We start from the raw sequence: 26530 nt of genomic DNA, 5'->3' as shown, positions 1-26530 counted from the left end.
TAATTTACTTTGATTTATAGAACACTTAATCTCTCAAACTCTGGGGAGACATGTTCAATGACCTATTTAAATACAATCCTTAATTCATTTACCCTCATAATAGCTTTGTAAGGAAGGTCACATATGGAGAAGGGGGCTGAGTAATAGCTGTACTACAGGATTAATCCCAGGGGTTGCTCTCCTTGTCAGCCTGTCTGCATCCAGGTAACGGGCTGCAGATTGGCATAGCAGAAAAGCAGACTCATAGAGGAACTGGCTGAGAGGAAGTCCCACCTGGAGGAAACAATCAGCTCTTGCATTTTCTGTAGTTTATTTATTAGTTCAAATGAAGTATTCTTACTTGCTTGACTCCTAGGAAAGTGATTCAGCAATAACTTGCCCAAAGCCACCCAGTGACTGACCTGGGATTTGAAATCCAGGTCTGTGGACACATTGCATTTTCTTCTAGAATAAATGGAGATTGGGGTTTTTTTCTACATAGTCCATAGACAATGAAGACAGGAGTGCCTGGCGTGCTCTGGTCCATGGGGTCACGAAGAGCCGGACACGGCTAAACGACTAAACAACAAACCAGAGACAATCAAGATCTAATGCTTATATTTTTGCCCCTGAAAAATTCTCCTTCAGAATCTGGTTTCATTCTGAAAAGAAAAGCTCATTGAAGATTGATTCTACATTACCTCAGGGTGTGTCTGATTGAAAACCAATGCAGACAGTCCCAGGAATGGGAAGGGCCCATGAGGAAGGCTGAGGCAGCTGCCTTGGAATGCAAAGACGTGGCATCCCTGTGGGCACCCTGCCTGCCCCTGGCAGAGAAGTGATGGTGGCAGCAGCCAGAACCTGCTGCTGCTGCTGCCGCTTCATGAGCACTTCCACACAACCTAGCTTTGGGAGCTGAGGCGGCAGGGACACCTTCTCATTCTGTATACTGAGGCTGACTGCAGGGAAATCTTAGTTCAGCACTACGGATAGGTCAACATCCTCCACCACGCTGAGGGCAGCAGGCTAAGTTAGCGACTGGAAGTACCGTATTTTTTGCACCATAACACTCACTTTTTTCCTCCTAGAAAGTAAGGGGAAATGTCTGTGCGTGTTATGGAGGAAATGCCTACGGGTGGCATGCCTACGGATTTCCCTCCTCTAAAAACTACGTGCGTGTTATGGTTGGGTGCGTGTTATAGAGTGAAAAATACGGTAATACTGTGTAGCACGCACAACTCTGTTGTCCAACACCTCTGTACTGTTCCCCTCCAGCATCTGCCACTTGAGGCAGCTGCTTCACTCTGCCAAATGATAGGGCCAGCCCTGCTCACCGGATGACCTTGAATGTAGTCTCTCTCTCAGTCAGCCTAACCCTACCTCACAAGGGTGTTGTGAGGATAAAATGGGGGGGGCGGGACCATGTACCTCACATGTAGCTGCTTGGAGTAAGGGTGGGATATAAATGCAGGCTTTTTGTACTTGGAAACAGGTAACGGAGATGTTAAAGTGGTATATTTCTGCCTAGATTTTAATGAGGTTTCAGCATCTGCATTTTACAGCGGCTGTTCTTTGCCCTGAGCTAAGGGCTAAAGTGAGGAGGAGTGAAATGAAGAGTTAAATACCCATTGATTGAGGTAACTCTTGGCAAACAAAACAAAAGGGGGGGAGAGCAGAGAAGGACAGGATGTAAATGACCATGTACTTTCCCTTTGAGTCTCATTGGCTACCAGCTCCTTTGGATGAGCTCACAAATGGTCCTTCATATTATACATTTAGCAAACACAATGGTTATCGTTCTGAGCATGCCCAGTAGAAATGCTCCGGGGCCAGCAAACTGTGAACAAACCTGTTTGCACTGTACAGCCAGCGCAGATAAGCCCTAATTGTTATGCAACTCCTTAGCATAAGCTCCTGGCATGCCTCATATGATTCTCTTGTACTAAGTCTGTCCAAAATAGCAACAAGAAAGCATGTAACTAAAGACACAGCAGGGGTGTAGGAATTCACACAGGCCTTGGATATTCTAAGGGTTGAACAGCTCCTTATTCCTTTTTCCAAAAATGCTAAGCATAATGTATTTTCTCCGGAGCTTCTTCAAGGTAAGAAGTTTTAAAACTTTTTCTAAGTGTGTTTCAAGGTAAAAGAAAACTTGATTTCCAGGGGGACTGGAACGAAGCACACTGTGTGTGTGAGCTCAATTCATTATTAGATACGATTCTGGAAACTGGTTATCTGCTGCATGAGTTAACCGATGGATAGATATACTTATATTTATACCACATCTGGTTTTTATGGCAAATAAAACTTTATGTGATTTTGTTTAAAATTAAACTTTGTTCCTCCAGAGAGTGAAGACAGAGAATAGCTGGCAGAACATTTAATCAGGCTGAGTGATTCATTGTGCTAGTGATTCATTCCACTGCAATTCATTACTTTTGTGCTTACTTGAGACTTCTCCCTTGTATTTTAAGCAAGTGCAAGTAAACTTCAGAACAAAAGTGTGTCTGTCTGTGTGGACCCCAGGGTTGTGCATTATTATAAAATAGCTTTGGAGATACAAGGAATTCAGTATTGGGGTGATACTTCATGTCTGAATTTTATCAAGAGTGTGACCTTTTTCTTGCTCTTCCTTTGCATTCTGATTCTCCAGGGGGGTAATCAAGCATTTGGTCTTTATGCCTGAGAGTGAACTGGTGCAAGTCAAGTAGATCCTCTTTTACGGTAGATGGCAAGAACCATGGCTTGTGGAGAAAGTGATATTTAATCACAAGCTCCAAGTTGACTTCGTTGACATGCCTTGTAGCCTGATCCTACGGTGCAAGTCCCTCCAGGTTCCCTGGAATTTACCTTCCAATTAGTGTGCAGCCTTCGTTCTCCGTGACAAATTCCAATCATTTACAGATAAATCCGCAAATGGTATTTCACCTGCTTTGAAAAATTAAAAAAGCGCCACACAGAGTGCAGAGTGTACAATTTCAGCTGTAGCGTGAAACTGTAACTAATATAGGATACTGTTCAAATTTGCTGAAAATGGATTTCTGCCAGGTTAAACAGGGAATTTAGCCACGGTGCCAAGCATCCAAGTAGCCAGACAAACGTTACAGTAGAGTGGAGGAATTTCTGCTATTGTACCTTTGCTCTCCTATCTCTCTTTACAATCCCTTGTATTTACAGAACAGAAAGGCACAACAATAGTTCAGACAAGTCTTCAAGGGTGTGAAGCACTGATATTTTGCAAGTGCACAACCACAGCACTGGCAAATGCACCCTCTGGGAAGTTGGTTCAGAGCTTGTTGTGTTGATTGGAGTGCACAGATATGCCCTTGGGCTGATAGCAAATAATATGGTTGCATTTGGACAATTCTACACATTATTGAAGGCACACTTGGATTTCTTACTTTGAATGAGAGCCACAAGCACCCCTGGCTTTTTGATAGGGGTATTTACATGTTACAGTTTTTACATTCACAGGACGATCTTACGTGCACATCCAACAAAGATAACATGTGAAATGTCAAATGTCAAAGCACGTGAAGTGTACTTTTAAGAAAGAGCAACAACAAAAAAGAAGTTTTTAACTAGGACAGCTTGTCGTGAATCAAACCTTCATATGAAAGGGTGGGGGTGCATACTATAAAGTATACTTGGTGAAAATGTTCAAAACAGTTGGGACAGGTGCAATTCCAGGAGAACCTGGCTGTCTGCAGTTTGCATTTTCTACCATGGCTGCTTCACTGGATGTGTGTTAAAATTAGTCAGTTTTTCAGCAGGTTCCACAAACAGGGTTGCCACTTTCCCCCCCGAAAGCTTGCTGAATCTGAGTCAGTGAGAGCAGAAGAACAGGCAGATGTTCACCAAGGGCAGCTTTTCTGATCATGCAAGGGAAAGGCAGCATCTGTTAATATTCATGTCGCTGCAAAAGGCATGAGCTTCCTTGTCCACTAACAAGTGGAAAACTGATCCACAAACCATATAACCTGCAGTATCTACATTAAAAGCAGCTCTGTTAATCCTATGAGATCCAGTACGGCAGTTTGAGTGGTTTGTGTACCTGAGCTTGCGGCATCACCACTCCCTTTCACAAAATGGGAAACAGTTTGTGCCTGTGGTGTACATATCCCAGCACAAAGTGCAGTCCGGTTAATCACCCGTTTTATATTTGTAGTATGATATCCCAGCCAAAAGAGAGGTGAGTTGTTTTATCATTTCAAGAAAATCTTATTTCCACACTATGGTTAGAGGGAAAAGACTTCCCTAAAAATATTTTGTCCATTCACTTCCTCCCACATGTATAGCAGAAATAACCAAGAATACATCCTTTTAAAAAACAACCAAATCTTGGACTAGTACTTTTCGTTTGTTTATAGCAACAAAACTCTCATAATTCCCAGAGTCAACATTTTGTAAGCAGTAATGTCATCTCATGGCTCTCCCCTAAGACTGGACAATTATTATTTTTATAAGCAAAGAAACATGATTTGTGTAATTCGGTGAATCAGATCAACACAGTCTAATTCCCAATGTTCCATGTGCTCTTCACATGGATCCTTCTTTTAGAGAACAGTTTACTCCTCCCCCTCAGTTCATTGTTTAGGGAAGTTTTAATGTGTGATATTTTAGCGTGTTTTTAATATTCTGTTGGAAGCCACCCAGAGTGGCTGGGGAAACCCAGCCAGATGGGCGGGGTATAAATAATAAATTATAATTACTATTATTGCTACACTGGAGTGGCAGCTGCCATAGCATAGCAGGTAGTGTTGGAGCAGATGCCACATTGCTGACATTCAGTTCACAGAATCATTATCACTGGAAGGTCCATCAGGCATTTAGTAAAGTTATCATACTGAATGGCAAGACCATCCACCCAACATGCCCCCATAAGTCAGGTAATGCTATCCTTGGCCACAACATGTCTGAAAACACCAAGATCCTGAAAGTACAGACCAAAGATAACACAAACAGGGAGAGGGTGCACTGTAGAAAAGTGTCTGTGGAGCAAACAGCTGTATGCAAGAGAAACAGGACACAGCTAGGAGAGACCACGGACTTCTTACACATGGATGTACACAGACATTCCGCCTCTAGTCAATCTGACCTGGGAAAACTGTCTTCCCAAGTTCAAAGTTTGTGGTCGGCCAGAGCTAATGCAGCGGCAAAACCCACCCACTGAGATTTACAAAGGTTTATTGGGGAAAGGGGAGGTGGGATTCCAGCACCTCTCCCCGCTCCAAGCCAGACAGTTGATGGGGGTTTGATAGAGTCAAAGAACATTGAATGGTACTCTTGTAATATTTGTTGTGGGGATGGGATCTCTGGTAACTGCATTCTGTGACTGAAGTTTACCTTCTCTCCAACACTGACATGCATGTTTTCTTGTTATTCCTGCAACATATTTTTATGCTTTCAAATGATAGTATGTTATTGGAAGGGGTGGCATTGATATATGAATAGACTTTAAGAAATGTCTTTCCCTCCTCAAGTTAGCCTTTTGAAATGTCACTACGACTAATCTGTTAGGACCAGTTACCATAATAATATTGTTCAATACACCCATGTAAACCAGAATAGGTCCATTCCACGATGGGAGGGGGAATATATTAGGGCTGGCTAGTTTTAAATCAGTTTAAAATAAAAGCTACAGTTCTGTTCTGTCTTCATTGTGTACAAGTTACTTTTGCTGCATAATTTGCCCATAGTTCTCTCTCCACTGGGCAAAATGGGAACTTAAAAGCCCTCTAGCTTTAAAACTGCGAAGCACATTTTAAACAAACTAACAAAAGAAAAAACAATGAATATTTCCATTTTTGAAATAATTTCAGTCACCAAAATGATAAATTTAAGATTTTTTTCCTTAACTGGCAAAAAATAAAATAAATGATCAAAGACAGACTCCCATTCATCTAATTTTTCCATTAGATTTCTTTGAAATCCAGAGAGCTTGTACAACTCACTAAATAAATCCTCCATACTAAATTTTAAATTGATGGAACAAATCATGTTACTTTTATAAAGGGCAGCAGAACTTCCATGCTTTATAGAGTTCCACTTGCTCATTTGGAGAAAAAGATTGTCCTAAGAATATTTACCTCCAAGTAAGTCTCATTAAAATAAAATAAAAATCTGAATGAACATGATTAGGAGGGTGGTGCTTGTAAAACGTTTCGTTAATGTTAGAGATACAACTGGAGTCAAAAGCAGGACAGTGAAGAACTTTTGTGTTTGTGTTTTAATAACGCAGAGATGCTTTCAACTAAGTGATACTCAGCATAGACCTATTGAAATTAATGAACATGACTGAGTTAAATCTATTTATTTCAATGGGTCTACTCTGAGTAAAAGTCAGTTGAATACCACCCACCCTAGGTTTTTAACTTTGGAGTCCTTAAATCCCAATCTCCAGTTTATGTTGAGTACAGATATGAGTAATCAGGAGTTAATGTTCTTTAATGGCTAGAGATGTTTTCCTGATAGTCTTGAATGTCTCTCAAGCCTTGGAAGGTGACACTCTCCAACCAGAGCAGAGACAGATAACGTTTTTTTGGTCCAAAGCCTTTGCATGGTCCCACTGCAACCCCTCTGTAAGCCACATGCCAGCAATAGATGTGGCCCTAAGTGAGTGTGGCCAGTCCACACTCTTACACTCTCTCCCATCCATGCAGGCGCACGCACTGGCAGAGGAGAGATATGTATTAGCAGATTACCCCTATTTAAACCTATGTCCTGTATTCTGAAAATGCCAGGGCTGGAGTATCTGCAAGTACAAAAAGAAAACTTCTTAATGTAACACAGGAAGGCTTTCAACGGCATGCTGAGTGAATAAGTGAACTCTGGGAGATTTTAAAAGACATCTAGTCGGGGAAAATAATAATAGTAAAAGGTGATGAAATAGGTGGGAATAAGGACATGCATTCTCTGCTCGGCCCCCTGCTCTGGTATGCATAACTTCATACAAGAGACACGCGAAGTAGCCAAACCTATTAGAGGCTCCAACTAATACTGCAGTGCTTTTCCTCCTCTAGGTCAGTGCCATTTTTAATTACTACCCTGGTGTATGCTGAGACATCAACAACATCAGCAGCAGTACTGAGGAGCAGATCAGAGCAGCCCGGAAACAGAAAGGAGTGCTCAGGTCTGCTCCATTTTTTTCCAGGTGCATCCTTCCTCATACCCGAGCAATCTGATCTGCTCCTAAGCACTGCTCACCATCACCGATGCTGGCAACACACTGGTTTGGGAGCTGGTGGGCCTTTTACAAAGGTCTGGTGAGTTGGATCAGGCCTCTTCAGACCACTCCTGAGGAGCAGAGAAGCAGTTGGAAGCCTTCCTGAACACTGACTGGCAGGGCTGCCCCACGTTGCTCTGCCCCTAGAGGAAAAACAGAAAATGCTCCTTCTCCTGGAGGTGGCAGCCTACAAGTGCAGAAGGAAGTGGGCATCGTGCTCCTCAGAGGCCAGCCTTGCCACCTCTCTCAGGTGCCTGGAGCTTGCCACCTTGCCTCATGAGCAGCCTACTGACTGGGTTTAGGGAGCGGGAGAGGGAAGGAAAATGCAGTCAGGGCACTGGAGAATGTTGGGGGGAGATCCCTGCCATACAAACATAGGAAGCTGCCTTATACCAATTCTGACCACCTGTCCATCTAGCTCATTATTCTCTGCCAGCTTCTGGTGGTTATGGTCTTCCAGTTCTCCACACTTGCCCTGCATCTGCATGAGCACCATGGGCCAACCCAACCCACACTTTCCTGTCTGCCTTAGTAACAGGCAGTCTTCTGTAGCAAATGGACACTCTGCTGAAGAGCAGACCAAATCTGATGTAGAAGTCCTCTCATCCCACTTTGGCCTGTGGGCTGGAACAGAGGCCACATTCACAACATATATGTAGATCAGCATCACATTACACAGTTGTAGCTTTTCCTATAGAACTCTGGGGGCTGTAGTTTGTTAAAGGAGCTGAGTTGTCAGAAGACCCCTATTCCCCTCAAAGAGCTACAATTTCCAGTGCGGGTTAACTGTCAATCCCTCTTTACACACAGCCACGACTGTTTAAAGTGCTTTATATGTATGGTTTGAATGTGGTCAGAATCTAGACAAGGCATGCTTTTAAACTGCCTTTAAATCTGTCTCTAAATCTTGCTCATTAGCAATAATCCACACAGTTTGCTCTATAGCTGAGCATTGTCCTAGTTCAAGAACAGTGTGGGCTGCAGCTTGATTACTGGGGTAATGTATAGGGCAGCATACTAAGACCACTGTTAAGAGGCCCACCTCAGAAGGGTTGTCTGGAAGAAACTTCTGCAAGCGAGTGGATGCCACAAGTGCAGCCAACACTTCTTTTGAGTTTGGGTGGGAGTCCAAATAAGCGATTTATGAAGGGTGAACTTTGTACCTTTAGACGAGGAGCATTAACTTTCAAATATCATGTTGCCAGCCCTTCTCCAACAGAGGGTGAATTGCAGCACCAGCCAACCCACACAAGTTCTGGATATATTGTTCAGCTTCAAAGATATGAACATAGCTCTCTCTGTGTGTGTGTGTGTTCCTGTTAACAGTTCATAGTGTTGCATTCAGCAAGCTAGTCCTTCCATGGGGGCGGTGAGCAACAGGAAAGCGGGCACTCCACCAACACGTCCAGCAAACACATCCTGCTAAGTTTTGAAATGCCAACTTCAAAACATAGAACTTCCTTCCTGAAACAGGAGGAGGAACAGACGTGTATCTTTGTAGTTTACGAATCACCTGCTAGATTAGAGGTTAGATTAGATTTCTGACCCTTTTAAGGCATGGCCTCTTCCAGTATATGGCTAGAACATTGGATGCTGTCTTACAGCAAGTCAGAACATTGCCTCATCTAGCTCACTTTGGTCTAAACCAGCCTTTCTCAACCTGTGGGTCCCCAGATGTTGTTGAACTACAACTCCCATCACCCCTAGCTAGCAAGGCCAGAGCTCAGGGATGATGGGAGTTGTAGTCCAACAACATTTGGGGACCCACAGGTTGAGAACCGCTGGTAGCAATTCTGCAGCGTTTCAGGCAGGGTTCTCTCTCAGTCTTACCTGGAGATGCCAAGGACTAGACATGGCAAAACAGTGTTGTTGCCTAGGGCCCTTGGATGGTACCTTTGGATTCCTGACCAACCAACCACCTGCTGCTGCATTATCACTTGAGAGATCAGTGGGGAGATACAGAGATGCGTACTGTTACTGGGGGTGGGTCTTCACTGTGTGTCTCCAGCCTTAGGAACTGTGGGTTTCTGTGCTTGGGCCTGAGAAGGTAAACATCTTCACCAGCTTTATGAGAAAAAACCTGCTGCCAACTCGAAAGCAGTGGTGGAAACTTGAGCTATACAGAATGTAAAAGCATGGACTAGCTAGGAAAGAATGTATTATCTTCTAATGTGAAATGGTGCACTGTTACAGGATACAAATGCCCATTAGCTACAAGTATGCATAAAGACCAAAAGATTAACATAGCTATTAAATATAGCATTTCTTTATTTGTTTTAGTTTTAGATTGCCCTTCATTGAACAGGAGCCCAGGGTAGTGTATAAAATCTGAAAACACAATCAAATAACTGCAAAACATTATAACACCTCTAAATGACATCTCTAAAACAACCTTACTTAACACAAAACATAATGTACTAAGCAGCTGGGTCTTTGGGCGTTTATATCTAAAAGTGCAGATGAAAAAAATATGTCTATAGCTGATATCTAAAGATTGATAATCCGGGGGACAAATATATTTTCGCTGAGACAGAATTTCACAATCAGGGTGCCACCACTGAGAAGGCCTCAGTGACCTCCCTTGGTGATCTCAAGACATGTGTCGCACTCAGGGAGGTGCTCCTTTAAGAACTCAGGTACCAAGCTGTTTAGGAATTTGTACAACCTTGAACTGAGCCTGGTAGTTCACAGGGAGCCAATGCAATGCTTCTTTTAAGGATGCCTGTCATATGAGTCACCTTGTTGCCCTGTTCAATTGCTGAATAGCTGTGTTCTGCACCAACTGCAGCTTCTAGACCATCTTCAAGAATAGCCCCTCATAAAACACAATGTAATAGTCCAATCAAGAGGTTATCAGAGCATGGATTAGTGATACCAGGCTGTCCTGGCCCAGGAATGGCTGCAGCTGATAAACCAGCTGTCCCTTGACTTGTTTCAGAGGGAATTCCCTAGGCTAGGTCCAATCTTTGAGAAGGCCCTCTCCTCCCCTTCATGGGTTGCAATACAGTGTGTTGAAGGCTGTGTACACACTATACCTTTAAAGCACATTCTTTCCCTCAAAGAATTATGGATACTGTGGTTTACCTACTACAGAGTTGCAATTCCCAGCAACCGTAACAAACCACAGTGCTTTGGATATTTTTAAAAGATGTAGTGTGTGCACAGCCTCAGCAGGCAACAGGACAACCAGGAGAGCTGCCTTTTGCTGCGAGCAATTGTTATTGTACTCCAATTAATCCAAAATTTATGAAGAGCTTCTCTACTTAACATGTTTGTTTTCTTCTTCTGAGTCTACTGAGCCCTGGTAAATATTGCTTGGACAGGATCATACAGCTCTGAAGTAACGGCATGCACCAGATGTTCATCCTCCTGGGTAATTGAAATCATTGCTGAAATCACATGTTACAACAGCTGTAATCTCAACTAAACAATAATACTCTGTTAATATAGTTGATGCTTGGACCTGTGCAAGCTTTGCCTCATAGTGCAAGAAACCTTTGAAGACTGAAAGGCTTCTCCAAGATGTTCTTAATGTTTGAACTTGGTTTGTTTGGAACAACCTATTCTAATGCATCAATGCTTAATTCTGCCAGTTGCAAAAGCAAACATCCAATAAACTGACCTGGTTCTGCTCTTCCAGTGGGATTGGGTGTGGGTAAAATATTCAGGCGATGTGTATTTAATGCATCTGCTGTTAAACAAAGAAAATAAGAAGAGCCTGTAGGATTAGGCAAATTGCCCATCTAGTCCAGCATCCTGTTCTCACAGTGACCAACCAAATGCCTGTGGGAAACCTGCAAACAGGACTTGAGCACAAGAGAACTTTCCCTTCCTGTGGTTTCCAACAACTAGTATTTAAAAGTATTGCTGCCTCTCACCATGAAGGCAGTACATAACCATAACACCAGGAAAATGAACTACGAACCCCTACATTTGGGATCCTCTCCAAACCCGTGCCAAAGTTTTGCAGTTTTGGGGGAGTGTTTAGCAGTGCCCCACAAACTGAGCAACTGATACCTCAAACATGGGGGTCGTATTTAATATTAACTATGAACCCCAAATTTTAGGGTCCCCTCCAAACTGGTGCCAAATTGTTGTAGTTGTTTTGCAGCAAAAGCCCGGCATTTTGTAGCGCCACACAAATGGAGCATTGAAACTGCAAAACTTTGGCACAGGTTTGGAGAGGATCCAAAATTTTGGGGTCTGTAGTTAATAGGGCCCATCGTGCCTAAAAGCCACTGAGAGCCTTATCCTCAATGAGCTTGTCAAATTCTCTTTTAAAGTCACCCAAGATGGTGAACATGACTGCCTCCTGTGGGACCAAGTTCCATACTTTAACTATGTGATGTGAACAAGGACTTGCTTTTATCAGCCTCAATCTCCCAAAAGTTCTAGTGTTATACAGTGGTACTTTGGGTTACAGACGCTTCAGGTTGCAGACTCTGCTACCCTAGAAATAGTACCTCGGGTTAAGAACTTTGCTTCAGGATGAGAACAGAAATCGTGCAGCGGCAGCGGGAGGCCCCATTAGCTAAAGTGGCACTTCTGGTTAAGAACAGTTTCAGGTTAAGAACGGACCTCCAGAACGAATTAAGTTCTTAACCCGAGGTACCACTGTACTGCCCAAGAATGGATTTGTTATCTGACATAGAGTTTGGCATCCTGGCAAAATTATATGGGGCTGGATCAGCTTATTTCTGTTTTGGTTTTTTTTTGGTCAGTTTTGTATTTGAGACCTTACATTATTTCTCAATCATATGTCTGTTTTGTCCTGATCTTTTCTTTTCTTTTCTTTTTTTTTGAAGATCTACATTAAACTGTATGCATTTCATACACATTTTATGCAATCCAACTCCCTAAAACACACATTTGTGTATACTTTTGAGTTTCCCTTAAAATATCCATTTTTTACACTTTTTAAATGTGAAATATGCATTTTTGTGTGTTTTCATTTAAACCAAAACAGCATTGCAAAATTTGAGGAACTGATAGCTGCATTCTAATTTGCACCTAAGCATGGAATCGGTGAATGAGGTCAATTTGTTTTAAAATATCCCCTCCATCCTTACAAGATTAGCAGTTGCTGTTTAAAATCAGATTTCTAGCCTCCAGAGTTGTTAACAGCACAGGAGCACTGCCAGAATAAAATGGCAAGCGTAACAATGACTAAACAGAGGATCACTAGATTATGCTCTAGTTGACCTCTCAAAGAAATGGAGCCCAAAATAGCACTAATTGTAATCTGTGCTATCTAGCTATCTAGTCGAGTGCAGAGGGAACCAACACCTGCCAACCTATGAATTGCTGCTTAGCAGTTTAATCTAATTAAATGCCATATGAATATTAATCTTCTCCTTTTATGGAGTTACATTATGCCACTGTGTAGCCGAGTGTTGCATATGGCCCACCAGGCCGTGGGAATTGGGAGGGTTTGATCTCCTGACAACATTAATGGCTGATGTGAGGCTTTTATGTGAATAGTTTCCTTTGTAGATTAGTTAAATCTGTTTTGCAGCTGAAGTTGTGCATTCGATGCAGAGCAGGGAGGCTGTTTTATGGGTTATTTATACTTTGCAGCATATTGGGACATCTGCTTGAGACTTTCTCTCTCTCTGCTTAATTGTTAAGGTGAAATTGAAGGGCGTGGAGCCTTAGAGAAAACTGGTTTCACCTGGGTGTGTCTCATGGGGTAGGACCTCAAGCATAAATTATTTGAAAGAATCAGCTTGGAGTGGCCCTCGAAAGACGCATGTTAGTTACTGAAATGTGTTCAGAGTGGTTCCGAGAGAAATGGAGGTGCAAAAATCCTTCCGTGAAGCACTGTCACTTCTTTAACAAGCTTTTGGGATTCAGAGACCGAAACCTTCAGAGCTCACTACCTTCAGGGACCCATTCATTAACATTCAGGGGCATGCTCAGAGAGTGCCCAGAGGGGGCTGAGCCCAGGCCATTTTGAGTCAGGCTCGCATTTCCTGCTCCTCTCTCTCCCTTCTTGAAAAAACTTCTTTTTTTCTTGCTTGGCTTAGGAGGGCAGCTAGACACACTTCAAAGTGCCATGCTGGCAAGACCCCAACCACCCAGCATCTTAATTTGCTCAGAGGCGTTTATGCATCTAAATTAGCATGGGAGCATTTGTGTTATGGGCCAGCACCCAGAGTCCTTCAAGCAACTCTTTGTTAATATAATTTCTGAGTGCAAAACCAAAATCAAATACAGCAGTAATATTGCAATAAACATCTCCCCTCCCTAGCTGCCAGGTTGAGACCCTGAGGGGGTTCCTGCACTTATAAGAGTTTTACAGAAGGGAGGTTGTTGTTTTTTTACTTTTTGCAACTTTTCCCATCGTGGTGCAGCAATGATGGGAGAAGCTGCACCACATGAAATTCTCACTTTATTGCAATTGCTAAGGGTACAGGAGCCCTCCCAGAGTCTGACCTGATTACACTGAACAGTGTTTCTATTGTTCTCCCACTAACACAGCTTTACTTAGCTAATTCCAGCTAATAATCTGCAGGCACCTTTACTAGGCTGATACCAAGGCTTGACCTCTTATTTGTCAGTTATATAAACATTGTGTCAGTTAGAAAATGAATCAAAATTCAAAGACTGCTATTATCAGGACATACATTAATATGAAACTAACTTAGTTCTCACTTCCTGACAGTGAGAGCTGTTCGACAGTGGAATTTGCTGCCAAGGAGTGTGGTGGAGTCTCCTACTTTGGAGGTCTTTAAGCAGAGGCTTGACAACCATATGTCAGGAGTGCTCTGATGGTGTTTCCTGCTTGGCAGGGGGTTGGACTCGATGGCCCTTGTGGTCTCTTCCAACTCTATGATTCTATGATTCTATGATTCTATGATTCTAGTTACAGCCGGACTGACATCCTGATCAGTCTACATCTAAATGTAGCCTCTTGTCTTTTGTTCCTGATAGAAGTTCTATGCCTTTAAGAACTGCATGGCAGAAGAAAATCAAAAGCATCAGTTCTCCCCATCACTGCACTGATGAGCTAGGAAAATTCCACACCTGTAGAAATTCTACCTGTCATGCAGCTATTTAAAGCACAGTAAGAGGCAATGTGACATATCAATACTTCTTATTTCTGTTTTGTTAAATGTACAGGCTTTATCCACACTAATGTAATATTTGGCTGTGATCAATTTATTCTGGAAAGAATGGAGGTGCCCTGGGAGAATCCTGATAGTCTGTCCTTTTAGAACCACAGCCATGCCTTCTGATCCTTAATTCAATTAGCTGGGAGTAAATCCTATTCACTCCTAATACAGTTGCTGCTGGGTAAGTAGGTTTGAGGATCACAGCTTCACCTAGCGGGTGACCAGATGTAAAAGATGACAGAGCTCCTTTCCGCAGGCTCAGTTTGCCCATACAGAGATGAAAAAGTGGGACCTTTGCCCAAATTCTCTCTTCAACACAAAAGGTGGCCAGACAACCCCAGAAGAACCATGACGTGTCCCCCCACCAGAGATACTTTCCCATACATTCTGTAGACCCCATTTAGTATGTGCAGCCTGCTAAAGTTACGATCATCTAGCTACCGTTCCAGGCACAGGAAAATCAATAAAAGAAAAGAAAAAGAAAAAAAAGCAATCCTACCATCTTTAGGGTCGTAGCCTTAGTTCCACTGAGCTCAAAAACAAAGCTGTGCAGAGAAAACTGAAACACTATAAACAGTGGGGTTAAAAATGGCAAACAAGACATGCAAAAAATAGTTTGTGACACAATTCAAATTAATGCTGAAATTTAACTGAATTGTCACATATTGTACTTTATGCATGTCTTTGCCATTTTAACTTGTTTACGGATTCCCCCCTTGCATCCATAAACAGTACCCCTGCCAATGGAGAACAACATTATCATGCATCTGATGAAGTGGGCTTTTGTCCACAAAACGTATGCCATAATAAATGTGACAAGACTCACCACTGGTTTGTATTTTTGTTTTGCAACGGAATTACAACCGCCGGCTACTTCTCAACACAGTACACTGTGTTCATTTATTCTTTTGGAGCTTGTCTGTACTTGCTTCTTACGCAGGTGTGTTAGTGAACTGACCATAAATTGCCTTTTTTAAAAAATCCTTAAAGGATTGACGGAATACTGAATTCCACAATGGAGGGGAAGAGCTGTAGCTTAGTGGAAGTGGAGCTGCTTTGCATGCAATAAATTCAATCCCCAGGATCTCCAGACAAGGCTGAGAAAGACTCCCTGCTGAAACCTTGGAAAGCTTCTGCCAGTCAGTGTAGACAATTTTGAACTAGCTGGACCATTGCATTTGATTCAAAGAATCATAGAGGTGGGACCCAAATGGTCATCTGATTTAGCCCCCTGAAATGCAGGAATCTCAACTAAAGCATCCTTGACAGATGCCCATCCAACCTCTGCTTAAAAACCTCCAAGGAAGGAGAGTCCACAGCCTCCTGGGGTAGTCCATTCCACTGTTGAACAGCTCTTACTGTCAGAAAGCTCTTCCTGGTTCACTCTAAGGGAACTTCCTATGTTCATTCTTGTGGTGCTTACACAATAGCTGCATCTCATATGCATTGAGCAGTGTTTATTTTCTGGATAGGTAGTTATGGGCTGGTGGGGGCGAGGGTAGAAGAGAAGGCACTAGCATTTTGTATGTAGGGAAGAATCAACATGGGTTGGGTCACCAATTGCTACATAACTGTGCATAGCCATTCAAAATATGCCTTGTGGTGTCCAGGGGCAAGCTGCAAATTGAACACCATCCTAAACCTACTAATCCTTTGAACTCAAAGGGAGCGCAGCAGAAAGTAGCAACACACACCTGTAGTCAAGTATCAAGGGTTCAAATACACTGGCAGTCCAGACATGGATAGCAGTAGCCTACATAACCTTTCAGTAGGGCTAAACAAAAAACAGGGTGCTGCTGTGAGCTATTTCCTAGGTCTCTGGGAAAGAACAAAACAGTGTGCTTGTGTGTGAGTTTGCAACGTGGGGAGGTGTCCTCCACAGGCTGCAACCCCAGTGTCGTCCGCGACTGGACCTAATGGTCAGGGGTCCCTTTACCTTTACCTAATCCTTGTTACATGGTAGACAGTGACAGGTGCTATGGGAAACGCTGGTGGGTGGAGCCTGCGTTTTCATTTAACTGGTATGAGAGTAAACATGTTTTGCACATCCTAATGAACCCAAGTGGCATGCCGTGCACAAATTCAGTTACATTCGGTTAATTTATTTTAATGAATTTTGCAAGTAACTGCAAAGCAGGGTAAATCTTTGCTATTTAACCTGTCTGGGAGTATCTCGTAGAAATATGCAATTTAGGTGTGGCTTGAAAACATCAAAGTTTTGCTTTTATGGGGTGTTTCAGAAATGTTCATGGTTTTTGATTTCTAGATTCCCTCCCCCCTGCCTCTATACGACACCATAAATGACCCACTTATTTCATAATCACCCCTCCCTCCCTCCCCCAAACTGCATGTTCTGTGCCTTCCTTAAGGGGAAAAATGCTGTGAAAGAATATAGTCAGCATTTTCAAAACTTGTTTGGACAAATTCCAAGTCTGGCAATAGGTTGCTATGCAAATAATGGCATTTCAGTACTAAAAAATAACCCTTATCTATGTTTGTCTAACTTACAAAAGTGTAAGAATGCAAAAATATACAAAGCAAAGATTATAGAATAATGGTGATCTAATACTGAAAAAATCTGAACAAGAAAAAGAAAAGCCAACACAAACATACCATAGAAAAATGGTATGGTTGCAACTTGTCTTCAGAATTATTATTCCAAGAATGTATAAGCAAATACACTTTCATCTCATTAGACTTATCAGTCTGTTATTGGAAAAAATAAGTTAACATGGTGGGGGCATTTAAGGGTACTTAAGTTAGCAGCTGTAAATATTTGTGAAACTGACAGAAAATTAATAGTTCTAAACTAAATCTACTGTTTCCCTGTTGCTTTTAAATAAACTCGATATAATCTTTTGGGGATTAGAAAGAATGTTATATCCCATTACTTTCTGAATGCTTATCAATATTTCCTGCCAAAACCTTTGTGTATTAGGGCACAGTTAGAAAATCTGCATGAAATCAGAATTGGTTGAGTTAGATTAATAGATTAATATTATTACGAGTTTGGGGTGGAGGGAAGTAGGCTATATGCAAGAGCCCCTCCTAACCCCTGGATCTAGCAAATGTTAAAATATAAGTCAGGCTAGCTTCCTGTGTTGACGTGATAGACTTGGTGATGGGCCATGAAGAGAAACAAAGGAAAGTGGATTTGTGTAAGCCCCTTCCTCAACTGGAGAGAGTCTAAGCAATGTTTGATTTCTGTCTGTATCCAAGGCTTCAGAAACAAGACACTTTTGGGGTGTGAACCCCTCTATCGCAGGCTGAGGTTGTATATATGTGTAAATAAACCATATATCATAAAGATACCACCGTCTCCACCCATGGTCCATCATTCCAAATAAAACGCAAATGCTGTCTAAGTGCCTGGAACCCTTGGAATCTCTCAGGACTTGGAGACTGGGGTGGTGTGCAGAATATCATCATCTACACTTCTGTTCTGATTTATCTGTCTTGTGGAGCTTGGTCTAACATCCATGTAACCCTGGTATTGACACTACAGTTGATCAAATGACAGTAAAGTAGTACAGCCTTGGTACTTATTTGCCTGCTAGTTTTGGAGGTTACAGATGGAAGGCTGCTCTCAGTTAAATCAGGTTTTGTAATTCCCACATGTGCCTGATGGTGTCACACTAACCTGTGCTTTAATGCTCTAATGTTAATATTAACTAAGTAGCTGGATTTTTATTGTTGAATGAGCAAATTCCAATTATTACATGATGTATTAACCACGTTCCTCCATTTTTTTCTTTAAACCCTAATGGGAAGTGACTGAGAAGTGTTTTTAGGCTGCAATACTTTATATATCCTAGGAGTAGGTACCATTGAACTCAATGAGGAATACTTCTCAATAGATATCCACAGGATCACATTGACAGCATCTGCAACCTCCCCTCAAATTTCCCACCTTTATTAATGTTACCTATATTAATTACTTATATTAATTAATTATATAATATAATAATTATATTACATAGATTAATATGACCATATTAATTGCCTACCTATATTAAATTATGGGACGCGGGTGGCGCTGTGGGTTAAAGCCTCAGCGCCTAGGGCTTGCCGATCGAAAGGTCGGCGGTTTGAATCCCCGCGGCGGGGCGCGCTCCCGCTGCTCGGTCCCAGCGCCTGCCAACCTAGCAGTTCGAAAGCACCCCCGGGTGCAAGTAGATAAATAGGTACCGCTTACCAGCGGGAAGGTAAACGGCGTTCCGTGTGCTGCGCTGGCTCGCCAGATGCAGCTTTGTCACGCTGGCCACGTGACCCGGAAGTGTCTGCGGACAGCGCTGGCCCCCGGCCTATAGATGTGAGATGGGCGCACAAACCCCAGAGTCTGTCAAGACTGGCCCGTTCGGGCAGGGGTACCTTTACCTTTACCTATATTAAATTATTGTAAAAAATCTAAGCTATCATTCCAGCAAAGGGCAAACAAAGCAGTTTGCACATTCTATCTACCATATAATTCCTTAAAATCAATCACAAAAATTAAGTAAAAATCACAAAAAATAATAACTCAAAAGCAACCAGAATATGTGATTGCCTTGTGGCTGTGCTTGACTTGGTAGGTTGCAAGTTGTAGCTTGACAACCCCTATGATTTTGCAGTTTGGGGTAGAAAGAAAAAAACACACCTGGGAGGTTTGCTAATCCTGTGGTGGGCTCTCATATCTCATTGGTGGGCAGAGTTCAGTTTGGTGGTTCACAAGTTTTGTAGGCCTATGTATGTCTAACCACCTTGAGTACTTTTAAATGCCCTTTCTAGTTACCGGTAAGTCCCTGAGAAGTTTACCTAGCTGATTTCTTCATCTGAGAAGTTTCTCTATTTCTTAATTGTTTGAGGCGGGTTTGATAGCAGCCAAAAACAATGCTTGAAATCTTCTTCCTAAAATCTTCTGTATGCAATGGGATGGAATGATCTTGCTCCATCACATTTCGCAGGACCAGTTTGGAGATGTTTGGCACCTGAAGTCCCCGCAATCCAAGAGATGGCTGACAAAGGTGTGGCTTAATCTTTGCAAAGCAGTTGACTGCCAAAGCAGTTGGCAGTTATTCACCTGCTCCAGTTTCCTTTGTGGTGGGCTTTTATAAGCCCCAGAAGTTTTTTTCTGAGGCTGGTTCAGGAGAACTTAGCCAACACCCTTCTCTGGAACACTCTGGTCAGGGAGGGCCTGATATCTTCAGCACCAGTTACAGTGCTTCTTATTTGCCCAGTCCTTTTAACATGTTACTTGTTTAATCTGGTTTTCCTTTTATTTACCTTTTAATATTGTTGCTACTCTGCCTCTTGCTGTTTTATTGCATCTTTATAGATTGTGCTTTTTTAACCTCAGTGTAAACTGCTGTGGGAGGAACTGTCCAAAAAGCAGCATATGCAGCAATCAAACTCTGCTCCTTGCAGACTCCCCATTTCTGGAGCTAAATGCGTTCAGTCTGCTACCTGGCTTTCTTTGCTTTCTAAAAATAAGTCACAAACAAGGGAACTGACTCAACGGAAGCAGAGTGATTGATGCAAGCAAGAGAAGGTAGATAGGAATCTTAATACCTACAGACAGTACTTTGGCCTACTTATTTCCAGTTCTTGAGGTGTGGTAAGGCATGGAAGACTGACTTCTTTCTTCACCAGATCAGATAATCACCCTACATCCTTTAATTTGCAGGCCAGCAATTGGGACATGACAGGTATTGCTGAAAGAGGTTGCGTGCTTTGATGCTCTGCATTAATTGTGCTATGTAAAAGGTTAGCCTGGATAACTTCAGTACTCCCTTTGGCCACGTGGGTAAGACACAGAGAGGCCAAAGAACAGGAGCAAAAGGAGGAGGAAGACGACTGAAGGCTCCTCCAGACTGGGTGTATTCTGCAACATGTCACTGATGCAATAACAGGGAATTGGTGTTTGATTGTCCACACATCATTTCGCTTTGTTACTTGTCCTGTGATATTCCCCCATGTTATCGCATTATTGCCCTCTGGAGGGATAACTGCACTATCATGTGACAAAAGTGGTTCAAAAAATAAACAAGACAATAAAGAGCTACAGGGTTTTTAGCAGGAAGTTATGGAATGTGCACTGATTGGATATGAAGCAGTATGTCCACCCCAAAACATTTGCAGGTGCAAACAGTATTGAAAACATTACCACATATAGCCTCCCTGACCTTCATGAGCACAGATAATCATGAATGCATAATAAAAAGGATGTATGGATAATGCTCATTTAGGGTTGTTGTTTTGTGTGTGTTCTCAACCAGTCATTAATGTGAAAGTGCAAAGTAGGGTAGGGAGACAAATGTTTGGAGGGTGAATGGAGTAGCATATGAGAAACAGCAATATGACTCGGAGAACTCTGATAATGTTTGAATTACAAAGAACCAGAAGAGGGATAGCGCCCTAACTATTCTGAGCTGTTCCTCTTACTGATTGCCTTTAGAAGGCTATGTGAGAGGGCATGATTTGGTTAAAACTGGGGGGAGTTGGACTGAGGCCATGGGGATCCACATTTGGCCCCCACAGTGAACCATTTTCTTCTTCATGTGCCCCTTCCATGAAAGGTCCAGAAGGTGGCAACATGAGAATGGGCCTTTTCTGTGGTGGCTCCCTGTTTGTGGAATGCTTTTCCCAGGGAGGCTTGCCTGGCACCTTCACAACATGTCTTTAGGCTGATTAAACAATCTATGGCATTTTAAATGTGTTTGGGGTGTGTGTATTTTTTTGTTTGTTCTTATTATGATGATATATATTTTGTATTTTCATTTTGTCTTTTTGTGCTGTAAACCACGATGTGATCTTCTAATGAAAGGAAGTATAAATATTCAATAAATATTATGAATAATATCTTCCAGATCCATAGTTTTCTTTCCTTCCTTCTTTCTTTCTGTTAAAAAAAAAAGAGTAAGTTTCTAGCATTTATGGAACCTAATATAGGAGGCAAAATGTATAGGCATTATTCTTCACAATCTTTTGCAGGAAACCAGCCTGTTCCACCTTTCAGTGTTTCAGTGTTTTACTTTGTACTCCTCCCTGGAAAAATTCCTGCAGACACCCATGGGTAGTGTAAGTGGATTTCATGACAGTGTCCTCTACCTCTCCACCTATAATTATCAGGCGACATAGGCTGTCGAAACCCAGACAGCTTTTAATCTGCATCTAAAAATGTGAGAGATCACTATATTTTATTTGGGAACATAAGGTTGGTTGTAGTGTTAGCAGTTACGGTAATAATATATCACAGGGTTTCAGATGTACTTTTACCAGGCGTACAAAAGTACATCTAAAGTACATATTGTCACCCCCATTCTGTAATATTTACTCTTAAATGTATTTAATAGGGCATATTCCAAGTGAATGTGCAGGGGATTGTAGCCTGAGAGGTGCACTTGAAAAGTTAAGTTAGTGAGTTAAGTCAGGAGTGGGGAATCTGTGGCCATCCAGTTGTTGCTGAACTACAATTCCCATCACCCCTGGCCATTAGTCATGCTGGCTGTGGTCAATGAGAGTTGGCTTTCTGTAGGAATTAAACTCTCTGTGTGAATGAAGACAGCTCATGTGAACCAGGCCACCTCCATAGGTAAACTGAAGGACCACAATATTGTAACCTGGAAGCTGCCATTCCTTCCCAGCTTGCTTTTCAGAAAAGGTCCCTTGGGGAGAGAAGGAGCGGAGGAAGGAGGAAAAGAATATGAAAAAGAGTGAGGGGACATTATGAGCCCTGCTGGACCAGACACTAGTCTGTCTAATCCAGCTTCCTGATTTCCACAGTGCAGTGGCCAATCACATGCCCTTGGGAAGTATAACCAGGGCGGGAAGGAAACGGACTTCTTCCATTGTTGCAGTCCTAGTTTCAATGTTTGGCATCACCAGGTAGAGTTGAGATTCCTTTAGTAGAAGAAATACCATAAGTATACTGCATTTTACTGCTCTAGAAGGCTTATTTCTACTACACAATACTACACAAATTCCCTGGATGGACAGAGCAACTCTATACCTCCTTGCTACTTCAAGATGCAAACCCAGATGTAATATACTCAGCATTCAGATTTTGCGCTGCCATAATTGACATTCACCAAAAAATGGTTTGGGTCACACACCAGACCTAAACTGAAGGTTCATACGCAAGACCCTCCCTTCTACAGTTACTTTTGCAACTGCTTGCTCTTAACTCTCTAGCTGATTTTAAGTCTCTCTTAAATGCATCTGCCCTTCTTTGAGTCACTCATTTTACCCATTTTATCTGTTTTATTTCCTAAATTACTGTGCGTTTCTATTTTAACATATGCTGGTCTGTGGCTGTAATAAAGATGATGATGCAAATTTAAACAACTTTCTCTTTGTTGTTGTTGTTTTTTAATATAGAACGCTTCATGAATTTGTGTGTCATCCTTGCGCAGGGGCCATGCTAATCTTCTCTGTATCGTTCCATTTTTATTTTTTGTATATGTGCTGCCTTTGTCGTTGTTGTATCTCAACTTTTGTATTTTTCTTATTGCACTTTTCCTTTGTTTTGTGAACACTGACAAGCAAATAAGAGAATAGAATGAAACACACGCAATTCAGCATGGTATCTGCAGAATTTGTGCTTTCAGAGAATAATGCATGCAATCGTTAGAGAAACCAGAGCTGTTGCAAGTAGGAATATGATATTACTCTGAAAAATGTCCTAGAAAAACTTCAAAAACTCATGCAAACAAGTAGCCAGGAGTAATGTCAATCTAAGACAGATTCAGTGACATATCTAGGGCATACCACCCCCCCCCCCCCGAGAGACACATTGCCAAAATCTGATTTAGTAAACATTGTTTGTGAAGCTCCAGAAATGGGCAGCAAAGATAAGCTTCCATCGTTCTTTGGACTTGGTTGCAAACCTTGCAAAGCCCCTTTTGGTCAACAAAATAGTATGAGAAACAGTTGCTAGATTTATCATTTTTGCTGCAGAGACCGGCACAGATATTTTGTTAATATAATTGCATCATGCTGAGGGATTTAGGAAATCCCTAATCTCCTGACAGAGCTAGAGATGGAACTCTGGGAATGGTATTTCTGTAAGAAAATGGCTCTCCTAACAACTCTCAGTACCCTTAACAAGCTACAGTTCCCAGGATGCTTTGGATAAAGCCATGACTGTTAAAGTAGTACAGTACTGTAGTGCTTTAAATGTATGGTATGGAAGCGGTCTTAGTCTAATGAAATGTTACCGTATTTTTCGCCCTATAGGACGCACTTTTCCCCCTCCAAAAATGAAGGGGAAATGTGTGTGCGTCCTATGGGGTGAATGCAGGCTTTCGCTGAAGCCTGGAGAGCGAGAGGGTCCGTGCGCACGGACCACTCTCGCTCTCCAGGCTTCAGGAAGCTATCCCAAGTCTTGCAAGCCCGGCAGGATGTCCCGCGGGATCGCAAGGCTTGCGGGCAGCAGCCTGCACCCAAAAGCTGGGGGCAGCGGGGAGGCGCAGCGCCGCCACCCCGCTATTCCCCGACCTGATCTGGAGGCTGGGGGTGGGAGAAGCAAGCCTGCTTCTCCCCCCCGCCAGCCCCACAAGCTCGGGGGATAGGGGGATGGCGAAGCGCCGCCATCCCGCTATTCCCCGACGTGATCTGAAGGCTGGGGGGGGGGAGAGCAAGCCTGCTTCTCCCCCCCCCGCCAGCCCCACAAGCTCAGGGAATAGCGGGATGGCGAAGCGCCGCCATCCCGCTATTCCCCGACGTGATCTGGAGGCTGGGGGGGGGGGGAGAAGCAAGCCTGCTTCTCCCCCCCTGCCAGCCCCACAAGCTCGGGGAATAGCGGGATGGCGAAGCGCCGCCATCCCGCTATTCCCCGACGTGATCTGGAGGCTGGGGGGGGGGGAGAAGCAAGCCTGCTTCTCCCCCCCCCCGCCAGCCCCACAAGCTCGGGGAATAGCGGGATGGCAAAGCACCGCCATCCCGCTATTCCCCGACGTGATCTGGAGGCTGGGGGGGGGGAGAAGCAAGCCTGCTTCTCCCCCCCCCCAGCCCCACCAGCTCGGGGGATAGGGGGATGGCGAAGCACCGCCATCCCGCTATTCCCCGACCTGATCTGGAGGCTGGCGGGGGGAGAAGCAAGCCTGCTTCTCCCCCCTCCAGCCCCACAAGCTCGCGGGATAGCGGGCCAAGCTGTCCCTGAAGGCAGAAGAGGGAGACGGAGTGCTCCGTCTCCCTCTTCTAGCTTGGGATGGTTGCGCAAAGCCTCTGCTGTGCGCTGCCCCACAGAGGCTTGGGAGGCTGTCCCTGAAGGCAGAAGAGGGAGACGAAGTGCTCCGTCTCCCTCTTCTAGTTTGGGGATGGCTGCGCAAACCTGGGGGGGAATCAAATTTTTTCCCTTGATTCCCCCCCCCCAATAGGTGCGTCCTATGGGCCGGAGCGTCCTATAGGGCGAAAAATACGGTAACTTCAGTAAGATTTTGCTGGCCAGAGAGGGAGAAAAATATTGAGTGGATAAAGGATCTTAGTGCCATGGGTTTTTTCCCTTTAGCTTTCTTTCTAAATGAAGGAGAGTATGTGGATAGGCTGTTGAGTCTGAATTAGGTATGCATAATATGTATGGAAAAGAATGTGGTGTGGCTGGCTGGCTGGCTGTGGCTATGACTTTGGCCAGCCCTCTGTGTGCATGGGGTCCCTGGAAGGTTAGCTATGAAGGAATGAGGCCCTTGGGTTGAAAAACACATCTCCATCCTTGAACTATCATATGCCACAAATGGCAAATCATAGGCGCCATGTTGTCAGTTATCTGTTCCTCCTGTCCATGGGAGAAGTTAACCTGTGACATAATAGAGCCATTTGATTACCTATAAAGTTTTATATGGCCAGGACCTCAATACCTTAAGGACTGCCTCTCTCCATCCAAACTAAGCCAGATCCTGTGATTGTCATCCAAGGCCCTTCTCCATGTTCTCCCTCCCCAAGGGGTTGACAACACGAGAATGAGCCTTTTCTGTGGTGGCTCCCTATCTATGGAATGCTCTCCCCAGAGAGTCTTTCCTGATGCCAGGTGAAAACATTCCTCTTTACCCAGGCCTTTGACCATTAAACAAGCTATGGCCTTTTAAATGTGGGGGGATTGTTATTATGATTCCCCCCGCCCTGTGATTGTTTAATTGCTTTTATTACTATGTGATAGAAATTAGGTTTTTAATGTTGTACACTGCTGTGGGATAAAGGGCAGTATATAAACTGAATAATAAAAATAAACTAATAATAATCAGTTAACTGGACAAATAGTTTCCCTAGTATGATAGGTTGTCATTCAGAAGTGGTCTAAAAATTACCACAGAAATGTTAATTTAATTCATGCCTTTAGTTTTTGCTGGAAACAGTTCCTAAATACCTTGTGGTATATATTGGGATTTACCGGTAATTAATCTGTATGGAAACGCAGAAATACCTACACAATAATGGAATTTCAAGCAAAACTATTGGCTTACACCATCTAAGACCCAATGTTTCAGCTGAGAAAAATAACAGATTGGAAAAAAGAGAGCCTTCATTTTGTTAGACAGGAAATGGTGCCATTTGGTGACTCCTTATGAGCACTGTCCTGGAGCTAAAGTAACCTCATGATCCAGACAAGTATAACAAGTGTAACCGTTTCAAGTGGATGCAGGATATCAAAGCAGTGTCAGGAGCATACGTGGAACAAAATGAATTTAAGCACAGAAAGAAGTCATAAAAAGGATATAGCTATACCAGTCAATTATATACATTTTGCTGTAATGAGGTATGAATATCCGAAGACTAGCCTTGACCAGACCATGAACTGCTGAAGATGTGGAATGGTGGGGTTTGGGATCATGGTGGCTCCTGACCTTCACATATTTAAACAAAATTTAGGTTGAGGGCCATAGCTCAGTGGTAGAGCATCTGCTTTGCATGCATAAGTTCTCAGGTGACTCCTGCCTGTAAATGAGAATATACTATAGCTTCCTACGTGACTAAAATTGGAACAGAGCTTATTCCCACACAACCCCATACTCCCATTCTAGGAGGTAAACTGTGTCTACTACAAAACCATTTTTCAGTACGTACTGTATTGTGATCTGTTTGAGAAGTTAGATACAGTTCTGCTGTAGATGTAATGCCTTCCACAGCATATTTGAGAAACTTGCTTGCTTTTGGACCACAAATTGTAACTTACAAGCATGCAATTTGTGAGCACTGTGACTGTAGTAAGAAAAATAAGTACAGCATTAGGAATGGTCAT

General features: G+C 43.0%; 2 protein-coding genes across 13 annotated transcripts in view; one reads left to right on the top strand and one right to left on the bottom strand.

Annotated features, from left to right (window-relative positions):
• The window catches only part of ARHGEF4 (Rho guanine nucleotide exchange factor 4), a 150742-nt gene that overhangs the window by 15735 nt on the left and 108477 nt on the right, over positions 1 to 26530 (top strand). Inside the window, exon 1 of one of the 2 annotated variants that reach the window (XM_082225311.1) lies at positions 1925 to 2081. The exons of the other annotated variant lie outside the window; for it this stretch is intronic. Within the exon in view, the coding sequence (XP_082081437.1) occupies positions 2043 to 2081 (39 nt within the window). The 5' untranslated portion in view covers positions 1925 to 2042. Of the gene's footprint in view, positions 1 to 1924; positions 2082 to 26530 lie in introns of those variants that run through there. 2 annotated transcript variants of the gene reach the window in all.
• GPR148 (G protein-coupled receptor 148) overlaps positions 1 to 26530 on the bottom strand; it is a 107775-nt gene that overhangs the window by 79455 nt on the left and 1790 nt on the right. Inside the window, exon 3 of one of the 11 annotated variants that reach the window (XR_014220453.1) lies at positions 22746 to 22831. The exons of the other annotated variants lie outside the window; for them this stretch is intronic. The gene's annotated coding sequence lies outside the window, so the exon portion shown is untranslated. Of the gene's footprint in view, positions 1 to 22745; positions 22832 to 26530 lie in introns of those variants that run through there. 11 annotated transcript variants of the gene reach the window in all.

The sequence above is a fragment of the Podarcis vaucheri genome (assembly GCF_965113315.1).
Source record: "Podarcis vaucheri genome assembly, chromosome: 5".
Lineage (NCBI taxonomy): Eukaryota > Metazoa > Chordata > Lepidosauria > Squamata > Lacertidae > Podarcis > Podarcis vaucheri.
Note: the sequence above shows the minus strand (reverse complement) of the source record. Positions and strands in the feature narration are given on the sequence as shown.